The sequence below is a fragment of the Rhinolophus ferrumequinum genome, chromosome 23, assembly GCF_004115265.2.
Source record: "Rhinolophus ferrumequinum isolate MPI-CBG mRhiFer1 chromosome 23, mRhiFer1_v1.p, whole genome shotgun sequence".
Classification (NCBI taxonomy): domain Eukaryota; kingdom Metazoa; phylum Chordata; class Mammalia; order Chiroptera; family Rhinolophidae; genus Rhinolophus; species Rhinolophus ferrumequinum.
This window is the reverse complement of record NC_046306.1, coordinates 19,903,444-19,915,667: the sequence shown is the minus strand read 5'-3', so window position 1 is coordinate 19,915,667 and position 12,224 is coordinate 19,903,444. Positions and strand designations below refer to the sequence as shown.

At 49.4% G+C, this 12,224-nt stretch overlaps 1 protein-coding gene across 1 annotated transcript in view; it reads right to left on the bottom strand.

The window, feature by feature from the left end:
- Positions 1-1,139: 1,139 nt before the first annotated feature.
- The window catches only part of LOC117016049 (fer-1-like protein 4), a 31,697-nt gene continuing 20,612 nt past the window's right edge, over positions 1,140-12,224 (bottom strand). The window contains exons 32-45 of the mRNA XM_033095074.1: positions 12,017-12,059; positions 11,823-11,923; positions 11,609-11,746; positions 11,393-11,509; positions 6,623-6,750; positions 6,253-6,423; positions 5,655-5,809; positions 4,912-5,072; positions 4,300-4,385; positions 2,979-3,077; positions 2,502-2,743; positions 1,727-2,001; positions 1,541-1,641; positions 1,140-1,436 (exon numbers count right to left, since the gene is read on the bottom strand). Of these exons, the coding sequence (XP_032950965.1) occupies positions 1,229-1,436; positions 1,541-1,641; positions 1,727-2,001; positions 2,502-2,743; positions 2,979-3,077; positions 4,300-4,385; positions 4,912-5,072; positions 5,655-5,809; positions 6,253-6,423; positions 6,623-6,750; positions 11,393-11,509; positions 11,609-11,746; positions 11,823-11,923; positions 12,017-12,059 (2,025 nt within the window). The 3' untranslated portion in view covers positions 1,140-1,228. The remainder of the gene's footprint in view (positions 1,437-1,540; positions 1,642-1,726; positions 2,002-2,501; positions 2,744-2,978; positions 3,078-4,299; positions 4,386-4,911; positions 5,073-5,654; positions 5,810-6,252; positions 6,424-6,622; positions 6,751-11,392; positions 11,510-11,608; positions 11,747-11,822; positions 11,924-12,016; positions 12,060-12,224) is intronic.

Below are 12,224 nucleotides of genomic sequence, written 5' to 3'. Positions count from 1 at the left end.
CAGCGATAGCGAAAGCCTTGGAGGCAGGCAGACAGACCTGAGCTCCAGCTCTGATGTGATCACTGCGAGCTGTTATTTTAATCCCTGTGGTGGCACCAGTCTCGTCTATAAATTGCAAGTGCCAAGAACCATTCCTGCTTGTTAACAGTGTCCTGAAATTCCTCTGGGAACCTCCCTGTCCACCCTGTCAGCTTAGTGGTTGGGGAGGAGGGTCAGTCTCCCACCCTGAGCTCCAGGGGAGGACCCCATCAGCACATCCCACCCCCCAGGCCACAATGACCCAGTACTAGCCAGGCTCTATCAGGAGTAGGAAGGCTTTCCTTACGGATGTAACTATGGGGAGACAAGTTGCTGCAGTCGTCTTGCAGTTCCAAGGAGAGACCTATCGGTGAATGAGCTGCTCCCAGAGGACAGCAGAGCTGAGCCCAGTGGCAGAGAACTTGTCTTGGTGACATCATTTGGACCCTGTGACAAACTACACCTGTAGCCAGCCAGCTAAACCCTGGGAATTACAGGGTCTCTTGTCCGCCCTGGGCTGGGGCCTAATCCTTCCTAAGCCCCCTTCTCCCCTTTCTGCTGACAGCATCTCAGCAGACTCTCAGCAAGCCAAGATATTCCTTTTCCTTAAACCAGTTTGGGTTGGGATTATTACTTGCAATCCAAAGTGTCCTAACTGGTATGCCCACTCTCAGAGTTAGTGAAGAATAAACAATGAAATTTGTGGGCTGCCAGGTGGCTCAGGTGGTTGGAGCGCTGTGCTAACACCAATGTCACCGGTTCGATTCCCCCATGGGCCAGTGAGCTGCGTCCTCCACAATTAGACTGAAAACAACAATTTGACTTGGTGCTTAGCACTCATGGAATAGCACAAGCCGTAAGCAGCTTAGGTGAGAGGGGTCCCAAGCATTGGCAGGAGCAACAGGTGGGCTGCTCAGATGGCATGTCACCCCTGTGGTCAGGTCTCCTCAGCCAGGTCTCCTTGGCCCTGAACCTCCTGCCAGGTCCATGTGGGCAGCCTCCCATCCCTGTGGCTCCAGTCGTCCAGTGAGTCCCCAGCACCTGAGGTCACCCAAGAACGTCTGTTCTCTGCCCCCTGGTCTATGCACAGCCTGTGTTCAGGCATCAGAGTGGTTGGTGCTAAGGTTTATTCAAAGAAAGCAGTGAACTCGAATAGCTCATATTGGTAACGGTAAGGACGTCCAGGGCGCTATGGGATGAGTGTCCGAGGTCAGTTGGAGTCCGGGGGCGGGTGGTGGAGGGGGCGGAAGATGACCTGGCTGATCTGGCCCGGCATGGTGTAGAAGACCAGGAGGAGAAAGATGGTGATCAACGCCAGCAGCAGCAGGAGCACCAGGATGCGCCAGTACCGGCGCCAGATGAAGAAGACAAAGGTCTTCAGCGGGTTCACAAACCAGTTGAAGGAGGTTCTGGGGCGACTGTGGGGGTGGGAGGGAGAAGGTGGTGTCAGAATGAGGAGGAAGCCCTGGGCCAGCCCACGCCCTGTCCTCCGGCGCGGGCCGCCTCCCTGCCGCCCACTCACCTGGGCTTCTCCAAGGGCTCAGGCTCCTTCCGCCCCTTCCCCACTGGCCGTTTCTCGGCCTCCTCCACAGTCAGCAGTTCAAACTCTGCCTCCACCTTCCCCTAGAAAAGGGAGGAACAGAGGCTGAGCTGTTAGGTGGCTCAGGCCTGGCTCCATGGCCCGGGTCCCTGCCCTGGCTACACCCACCGTGAGGATGTAGACGTTGCCTCCCGGGTCTGTGAACTCTAAGTCTTCTGGCCGGCCCCGCCGCCGCCGCCGCTTTTTGCCAGCCTGACCCTCCCGCTGCTCCCGCTCCTCGTCCTCAGGCTCCCGCAGCTTCACTACAGGCCACCAGCCGCGCAAGCGGCGGCAGCGAAACAGATTGCACCGCGGCCCGGCCCCGTCGCGGGCCAGACGCACCGAACAGAGCTCAGGGCCCCGGACCCCCCGCACCATGTCTGGTAGCTGCAGCTCCAGGGACCCTGTAAGACCAGAACCCTCTGGGTTAGGCAGGAGATCAAGGTCTATCTGGGCCACGGGGGCGGGGGGAGGAAGCAGCACAGCCGGATTTTGGATTTTAAATCGGGCATCAGAAGTTAGAATGTGGTGGTCAGGCCACAGTTATGGACCACACACCACAGCCCCAGAAGAAACAGGGCCAAGGGCAGGACCAGATTGCCAAAGCAAGGACCAAGGCCATGGACTTGGAGTCCAGAGCGACCTGAGCTGGGATCAAGTCAGAGGACTGAGTCAGGAATTTTGGGGGGCAATGGAGGTCATGGTTCTCGGGGCTAAGTTCAGTAATTAGGCCAGAGAGCAAAGGTTAGTGACCTAGGGTCTGAAATCCAGGATCCAGGGCTGCATTAGGGTAGGGAACCAAGGGCCCTCCGGGTGACAGGTGGGGGGAAGGCCAATGAGAACAGAAATCAGAGCTAGGATGAGGTCAGAGGAAAGCTACACGATACCAAGGAAGTCCTTGTACCCAGGAAGTCGTTGGCAGAGATGCGGTCATAGTCCCAGACCTGCAGGACCAGCACTGCCGGCTGCCGGAACTCGGCTTCCTCCAGGGCGAAGGGTCCAGGCCGGCGCCGGACGCTCACCTCCCGCTCAGTGGGCAGGTAGTCAAAGTGGAACACGAAGCGCCAGTTGAAGTTCCCTTCCCCGGTCAGGGAGTTGAAGTGAACATCTGTCTCCTGCTTGTCGTGCTCCAGCCCCTTCACCCAGCTGGAGCCGGGAGAAAGGTGCAGGCTGACTGGGCCTCAGTTGAGACCAAGCCCAGAACCTGGCTCCTTACCCAGCTTGCCTCTCAGCTCCCCCACCAGGCCAGTCCCTCTATCCAGGTCCAGGCACCTTTGAGGGTTTAGGGGACAGGGCTCTGACTCAGCCCGAGGGCCCAAAGCCCCGTTGGCAATCTCACCTCAGTATATGGCCATTTGTCCAGCCCAGCCAGCAGGCCTACCTTTTCACATAGATGTCACTCGACATCTCTCCAGTGAGCGGGTTCACATCATCCAGAACCACATCCTCCGTGTTCCAGATGATGACTCTGAGCTCATAGCTGGGGGATGTATCAGGGGAGGGGTTTCAGACTCTTGACAGAAGTGCTGGGAGGGGCTGCAGGAAGCAGGAAGGACCTGGGCCAGAGCCACTGACATTCACTGAACACCTGTGTGCCCAGCTGAGTGATCAGGATGTCCATGGTCCCTTGAAAAGCACCCCAGCCACAGCAGATGACACCAGGAATGGTCTGCTGACCCACCTCGGTCAGCAAGGTTCTCCCTCCCATACATTTGGAATCAGGACCCTGAAAAGTTAAGTCATGTAGCCTCAGATGCAGAGATGGAGCCACTGTAAGCCAAAGTGACATCCCAGCTGAAGTTCTGGGGTGCAGAGGAGTGGCAGGTGAACAGAGAAAGCCAGTGTGAAGAGAGAAGTGGGAGGAGAGACAGAGTGGCCATGACAGCATACAGCCCCTGAGGGACAAAACGAGGGGTTGCAACATTCTTGATCCTACCCTAAATCGCCCTGTCCTCGGCTGTCATGGTGTACATCTGTTTTCTCTTGCCCAGTATCAATTTCCCCTCATTCATTGACAGCACCCTGATTTTCTGTTGGTGACCCCCCCCCAACTCCCACTACTGTCAATCTATGTGATTCTGGTGGGACAGACAGACCTCTACCTGGCTCTGGAGGTGAGTACATCACCTAGAACATCATCCAGGACTGGCTGATCAACCTATTACAGCCCCCTGACCACACTGATTGGTTCAAGGATCAGCAGTTGACCTAAGCTGGTCCAATGAGAATCTGCCCTGAGACTTTTGCTCCAACTGGGAAAGAGGTGTGAATTTTTCTGCTCAAGTAGTCTAGTTGGTTAGATGTAAACCTGGCACCATTAGAAGCCACCTTGCCCCCAGACTTTGAAAGTCTCCCTGAGAATGACACCAAGGAAAACAGAGTCCAGAGGTGGAAAATGACAGATTGCTGACAACATTTGATGTGCATAAACCCTACACAGACCTCTACTCTGAGTAGTTCAGGGAGGAAGGGGGCTTATTGGTATTTGGACTCTTTCAGTTGCAAGTGACAGACACCCAACCTATAACGGCTTATAAAAAAAAAGGGGGGGGGGGATTTAATGGCTCACCTAACTGAAAAGCCTGAATCAGCAAGCAGCCTCTTCCTGCTTCACTGGGGGCCCAGGTTTTCAGAGGGCCTTGGTATGGTAGTCCAAGATGTGCCCGCCCCATGGGAGGAGGAGCCAGGACTCTCTCTCTCACCTGATTGGCTGCCGAGGCTTGATGTCAACTGGGGGTGGCGCAGGCATATCGCGGGGGAAGATGTCAATCCACATGTGAAGGGATCCCTGGGGACACATGCAAAATAGGACCAGGCTGAAGGGTCTTGCTGGGGTCCCCAAATCCCCTAACAGCCCCGTGGCCAGAGGCTGTGCCTTGCCAGAGGCGGAAAGAAGAGCTGGGGTCAAGAGAGCATGGTTAGGCAGATCCAGCTGGATGAGGAGGAAGGTGGAGTCTGAAAGGGAGGTTCCAGGGTTGAGGTTAGGGTTTTGGGGAGGAGGCCTCAGAAGTGAGAGGTTGAGAGCAGAAATAAGATCTGGTGTTCCTGAGATCCAGATCCTAGGGAACTGGTGTCCAGTTGGGAGTGCCAAGTCTGAGCCTTGGTGGCCCAAGGGTGGAAATCCTGCAGGACCAGAGTGAAGGAAAGGGTCCGGGGTCCAGGATGGAGGTCCAAGACTGGAGTGGGGATGGCTGGGGAGCAGGATGAGAAGCAGCAGCATAGCCAGGTGGAGGTCTTGGCGAACAGGGCTCCTGGGATCCAGGACTGGGTGGGAGTCCTGGGCTTCTGGAGTTGGGTGCTGAGCCCTCCCTCACCTGCAGCAGCCCCGGGCTGCGGGGATGGTAGAGGGGCCGCGTTTCTACGTGCTCAGGTACCAGCTGGATCCCAAGACCTGGCATCTCCTGCCACTGCCACAGCACCAGCAATGCCTGGGCTTCCTCAAGGACCTCACTTGCCACCTTGGGCCCCCCACTATCTGCAACAAGAGGTGTGTGAGTTTGGGTTCCTCACTGCTCCCAACTCTCCTCTCTTCCTCCTTCTGCCCTTCAATAGAAGCTCTAAGCGGAGGCAGCTGCTGGGAGGGACAAAGTCCGTGGGCTGGGAGAGCAAGTCCACAATGACAGAAAATGGGGGGCTGCTGCTGTAACAACTTTTGCCAGTAAAAAGCCAGCAGTCAGGAGAACAGTGGGATTGGAGGGGTGGTGGCCTTTGTGCCGACCCTGTTTAGAGACGGACCACCAGCCATTTATGAGTCCTGAGCTCCATTCGGCAACCACATTCTGTTGTAGGGGACCCGCCATGGGCCACCCTGTGTTCTGGGAACTCGATTAGCTATAGCCCTGAGGGATCCATTTTGGCTCCTTTGGGGTCTCACACAAAGACCATTTTTCTCCCCACCATCCAAGAACCTCCTCTTTACTCAGCCAAACTCACCTCCTCTGTTTGCAGAAGGAGGCAGGCTCCTTGCGGGGCACATTAGACTGGGCACCAGGGGCCCCCTGGCCTTTGTTCTACCATCTTGCTCCCTCTGGACTGTCCAGCAGAGAGGGGCTGTTACCTGGAGGCAGGATCTCAGGCGGTGTCAGAAAGACTTTGCTGCCCACCTTGACAGCCCCGGCTCGGTATTCAGGGGCGGGGAGGCCACAGCGTTGGCACAGCCCTGCCAGGATCTGAGAAGGCCGGAATGCGTCTCGCCAGGCATTGTACCCGTCCCTGTAGGCAGAAAAGGAAGATGCCTCAGTTGGGGCCAGCAATGGACACAGCTGGACACAGCTGGACACAGGGGCAGGGATGAGAACCCGTGAAGACATGGGATCCGGGTTCATAACTCCAATGGAAGGCAGCCTCCTCATCACTTACGGTAACTATGAAAATCAAAGATGTATGCCAGGGGCTCCTATGAAGGAGATACTGGTAGTATTACTTCCATTTTGCAGATGAGGAAACTGAGACTCAGAGAGGTTGAGTGTGACTCATTAGTTACAGGATCCCAACGCCCAAGCCTACCTAGGTCTTGACCACTAAGCTATAAGGTCTTGGTCATGGGGAGGTCCCCTTCTATGAAATCAAAGGCTGTGGACACCCCAATGGGCATGTGAACTTGAATGTCTTTGGTCAGACTCAGGATGGCTCCTTGAGGGCCCTGTCAGACTCACACATCATACTGAGAGGCCAGTCCACAGTTCGCCCTGTGGTGGCTATAGAATCGGTTCTCCAGATCAATGTGGGTCTCCCCGATGAGGTCATCAGAACCCACAAGGTCATGATCAAATACAGCCACCGTCAGCTCTGGCTCGGCAGGGAGAGAGATGCTGAGCTCCAGGACCCTGGCCAGGAGGGAGAATGGCTGAGGATATCTCCTTGCCCTAGGAGGTGGTCTTGTGCGGGGAGGGGCTCCAGGGGTCTCAGCAGCCTCTGTCCATTCCCCCACCACCAGCATGCCAGCTGTCTGAGTGAGTGCCCTTGGGCCACAGGGCTGGATGGCAAAGTTGCTCCCCATTCCCAAACCCCAGGGCCCAGCCTCACTCTCCAAAGATGGGGTTCAACTGCTTGGGGATGTAGCGCTCCTTGGTGTCCCGCCGCTCCCGGCCAGCGCTCACCACCACATAGGGGTCTGCTTTGCCATTGGGGTCCGCGGGAGCCAGGTTGGTAGCCTAGAGGGGTGATATGGAGTGGAACTGAGAGAAGTGTCATTGTCATAACCCAAGGGTACCCTAGCTGGCCCTAATCTCAGATTGAGTGTAAGCAGGAAGTTACCAAGGAGAGATCTCCCACCACAAGGAGTTAACTGAGAGTTTGGACAAGATGACTTTTCTTTTCTTTTAAATTAATTGTGAAATACTTAAGACATACAAATAGATATAACAAAAAACATAATGAAACAGAAAATATGTGGAAAGATGTATAAGACCTTACTAATCAATTTGTAACTTTCTGTATGGTTTGACTTTTCTTTTTTATGATGAGTATATTTTGCTTTTTAAATTAATAATATTTTAACTAAATAAAAGAATAATACAATGAACATATGTGCCCAGTTTAATAAATAAAACACTACCATCAAATGGAAGCCCGCTGAGTCCCTTTACTTAATTTAATTCCCTTTCTATCCCTAAAGTAGCCAAAACCCTTTATTTGGGGTTTAGCACTCACAAAAAAAGTAAAAATACTTTTACTATATATGTACGAATCCCTAAGCAATACATAGCACCACTTTGCATGTTTTTAAACTGTATGTATTAAACTTACTTTTTCTGTTTTGATAAGTATATAATTTAGTAAATATGTAACATGCATAAATTATTGCTGTATAATTTATATATAGCAATATATTTTTAGTGTTTTTTTTACACTCCTAGCTGCAATGTATGGGAGTTCCAGATGCTCCACACTTTTATCAACACTTGGCATTATTAATCTTTCTATTTTAATTATTCTAATGTATGTGAAACTGCTGGTTCATTGTGGCTTTTATTTGCATTTCGCTGATAACTAAGCACGTTAACCATTTTTGCATGTCTTATTGGCCTTATGTAGATTTTCTTTTGTGAAGTGACTGTACACATATTTTGCTCCACTGAGTTTTTCATTTTACACGTTATTTTTAATTTCTAAAAATTCTATCCAGTCCTTTAAACTTGCTGTTTATTTTTAATAGTCTCTTGTTCCTTGCTCGTTTTACATACATTCTTTTATTTCTTTAAAAATTTCACATATAGTTATTTTATAGTAAACAGTCTCTGTTTACTCATTCCAATTTCAACAACCCTGGGGATCTGAATCTGTTATTTTTGCTAATTCTTATTCACAGTGGCTTATTTCTTTGTAGTTTGGTACTTTTGATCAGGACTCATGTTTGGTTGAACTCATCCTAAATTATAGAGGGCTTGCTGGAGAGGGCTTGCTTTCACTTCCGCCAGCTTCTTGGGCAAAGTACCAAACCTGCAACCACTTTAAATGAAATATTCCAGTTGAGGTTTTGGGGATCACTCAGATGGTGGGAACGTGGGCCCAGAACTGCATGAGAACCAACTTGTGGACATGAATGCTTAGTGGAAATTGTTTCCCCTCTAACCAGTGCCAAGGTTAAGGCAGGCAAGTTTCCTCAGTGTCCCCTTCTGCCTTGCAGTTCGGGTTTTTGTTCATCTTTATGCTGAGGGTATAGCTTTTGGGGCTCCACTTCATATGAGACCTTCCAGTCAGACTCCTCCCCTAGGTGACCCCCAGGCTTCATCCTCCGTCCCCACTGCCTGTCGGCCAGCCATCCAAGGGAAGCAGTAACTATTGAGAGAAAGTCAGCTTTAGCCCTCACTTATCTCCCTAGGCTCCTGTATAAGCTATATTTTCTAATAGTCTGTATTGATGCTTTGCTATCTATGGCCTTACGTGATCCTGGAGAGACCGCCCCTCCCAGGGCTCGCTTATTCCTAAAGTTAACAAACAGGGCACCTGCCAGAGCACCCTTCATCTGCAAACCAACCAATTCAGAGCCCATACTCCGACCCACCTCCTTTATCTGGCTCTTATACTCCAGGAAGTAATATTCCCCTGCCCTCATCATCCCCAGGACCAGGTACCAGACAACTGGAGATAGCAAGACAGCCCCTGTACCCCAAAACCTGCAGGAAAATGTTTGTTGTTTAAGTTTGTGGCATTTGTTACAGCAGCAGTAGGAAACTAATCCACCTTTCCACCAGCGCTGCGGCAGGCTTCCACAGCCTCCCAGCTCTCGTTTGGCAGCACTTCTAATCTTGGCTTCACCTGAAGGTAGGGAGTAGGAATTACTTTCTCATGGTTTCAATTATTTGAATATCCTGATTACTATTAAGATTTAGGATTTTTTATATGTTTATTGGCCATTGGAGTTTCTTCTTTGGCCAATTTTCCTCTTTTTTTTCTAAATTTTCATATTTTTCTCAATTTTTCTCTTTTGTCTGCTTCTTGCAGATTTGTGGGAGTTACTTATTCATATTGTGGACATTAACCCTTTATTGATAATGCATATGGTAAGCCCCTTACCCCCATCTGTGGCCAGTCTGGTCACTTATTTTAAAGTGCTAATGGATGCTCAGAGGTTTAATCTCAACTTGTGTTATTTGCATCCTAATTTATAGTTTTCACTCTTTTACATATTAAGAAAACTTCCCCCAACCCCAAAATCACAAAGATATATTAATATTTCCTTAGAGTTTTGCTTTTTCATAATCAAATATTTGGTTTGGCTGAATTTTTTGTGGATGCCATAAGTTAGGAGTCTAATTTTATTTTTTCCACATGGATAATCAATTTTCATGGGACCACTTATAGGACAGTTCCATTTCCTCCCCCACTAATCAGCAGTGCCAACTCTGGTGTAAGTTTCCATCTATATCTGTGTCTGTTTTGTTAAATCTCTACCCTATCTCATTGGTCTAGTTATCTATTCCCGAGCCAGAACCACACTATCTTAATTACTATAGCTTTATAACAACTCTTGTCTCCCTACATTGTTCTTCAAAATTGTCTTGGCTATTCTTGGCAGTTTGTTCTTTTATAGAAATTTTAGAATTACGTACCTTGTTAATTCCAGGGTAGCAGTTCTTAGCCTCATGCCTGGTTTATGGCAGACACTATACTATTTGAATGCTACCCTGTTCCCTTTCTCCCTTCCTTTCTACCCCTTTACCATTCACCCTCTTTACTTTCTAGAACCAGTCTCTTTACTTTATAGTTTATATTTCATGTGTTTCTGGTGTACAAAAGAGCAAACGTGTATTTTCCTGTATCTTCTTTTCCTACATGGAGAGTAGTATACTATAGGTAATCTTACACTTTGCTTTTTTCACATAATACTATGTCCTGGAAATCACTCCCTATCAGTTCATAAAAATCTTCCTCATTCTTTTTTATAGCCACACAGTACTCTGTTGTGTAGACATATCATTCTGCTTTGTGTGGGCATCTAATAAGATTTCATTTTTAATGGCCTTCCAGTTTTAGAAATTTTATTTGATTATTTTCAAGACTTCCCAGTCACATTTGATAGCCTCTTGTTCTCTGCTTGTGAAATATTTTAAATAGTTGTTTTATATCTCTAATATTTGAAAATTCTAGCCTCAAAACCCTTAGGGGTCTAATTCTCCTTTGTGTTATTTTTTTTTCCTGACTTTTTTCCTGATAGATTGTTTTCCTATATATTTTATAATTTGGAGTTTGTGAATTTGGTTATCTCAATGTATGGAACCTGTGAGGCCTGATTTGGGATCTCTTTATGCCAACCTCTGATCTTTGAGTTTTCTGGATTAAGCAGATAATACCAATTCAAGTCTTAAATCAATGTGAGGGCAAAATTCTAATAACAAATTCTCAGGAAAGACATTTTTCTCTATTTCTCCCAATTGAAACAGAGGTTGAGACAGACCATTTAGCTTACAGGCTCTTCTCCCAGTGGGTGGGCTTCCTCTTACCCACTTTCACTGAAAGCAGAGTCCCTGTGAGGGTCTTGGTTGTGGCTCCCACCTTGGATTGGCTGTAAGAACCCAAGGCTCGAGGCCCACGTGTGGACAAAACCTCTGGAGACAACCTGAACTTCAGGGCTTGTCTTGGGCTTCCCGCTTCATCTGGGGCCCATTGAGAATTCCCTTTCTCATGAGCTTAGCGTTCATTTAAGACTGTTGATCTAGCATTTCGAGGTGTATTATATCAGGAAGATATGTCAGACCATCTAGTCTGTAAGAAGCAGAAGGTCAACATGACTCCTGCTATGGAATTACGCGCTAGGATTCTTGGAGTTTAGTAGAATAGTGCCATAGAACGTTTCTTTAAAAGACATCTTAGAATACCTATATGTAAACCAGATAGAAGTACAGCATCTGTTCTGGTGCTGGGAGTGAAGGGGCAGAGCAACCCACTCATTGCTCTACTCTCTGAGACGCCTTTAAGGAAACTTCAGAGCCCTTCAGCTAAGTGCTGCCTGAAAAGTGCAGCAATGGAAGGACCTGTACAAAGGTGTGTGACTACAAGCCATCGTGAAGCTTGAGACTCAGAGTTGTGCTCTTCCTGGAATTATACTCCCCACTCTGGGAGACTAGAACTAGGAACAAGAAGTCAGAAGACCTCATCTCTAAATTCTGGTGCTGCCATGAGCAAGCTTTGTAACCCTGGGGCGTCTGTTAACTTAGTGCTTAAGATTTCCTCCCTGCAAAATGAAGAAGGTGGTCACGGATCGCTGAAGTTCCCTCCAAATCTTCAGTCTATAGGTTTCACGTACATTTCCTTTGCGGGAGTTGGAGGTGTGCTGGGATGAGGGACGCTCACCTTTACGACATAGACTCTGACCAAGAGCTTGATGGGCCGGTTCTGTGGGATCCCTCGGGAGATTTGGGGCTCAGAGAATGATACTGCCTCTGATTCAGGGTAAATGAGGAAGGAGCCCTGGAGTGGGGGGAGGACAGACAAGGCCCTGGTAAGATAATCCTCTCAAATCTCCACCTGTGCTCCCTGGTCCTCCCTTCCTTCCTTTCCCAAACACACCTTGAATTTGCCCACAAGGTGCCCAGACCCTTCTTCCTCTCCATCTCCATCCTGACCCCCTTGCCCTCGGTACAGGGCAAACACGTTCAGCCAGTCTTCAAAGTGGTTAAACTCTTCCTCCAGAGAGCTGTTGTAGATCTGAAAGGCACGGTCCTCAGTGATAGCCTGATGTCCAGAATCCACGCAGAATCCCCTCTCCCTGACCTCTAGTCACCTTCAGAGTGGCAATTGCTTTTTTCTGGGGCGTGGAGCCTTTGACTTCAGTCTCACCCTGGCCTTGGGCTTCCCCATCCACAGAAGTGAGGGTGACTCCATCTGGGAACAGCAGAAATGTCCCAGTTAGAAATACGTGTGTGGGGGGCAGAGGGGAGACATGGAACAAGAGCAAGAAAGAGCAAGAATTCTTACCTGAATCCCCAGGATCATCTATTTCATCCTCATCAAAGTTGGGCTGAAATCAAAGGCCAGGTCAGAGATTCTTTCCCTCCCCTCACCTCCTTAGTCTACCCCTTTTCCAGGATAGGGAGTTGGGAAACCCTAGTTCAAGTTCTAGCTGGGTAAGCCACTTGCATTTTCAAAGCATCAGCTTATCATCTACTCCTGCACTGATCAAGAT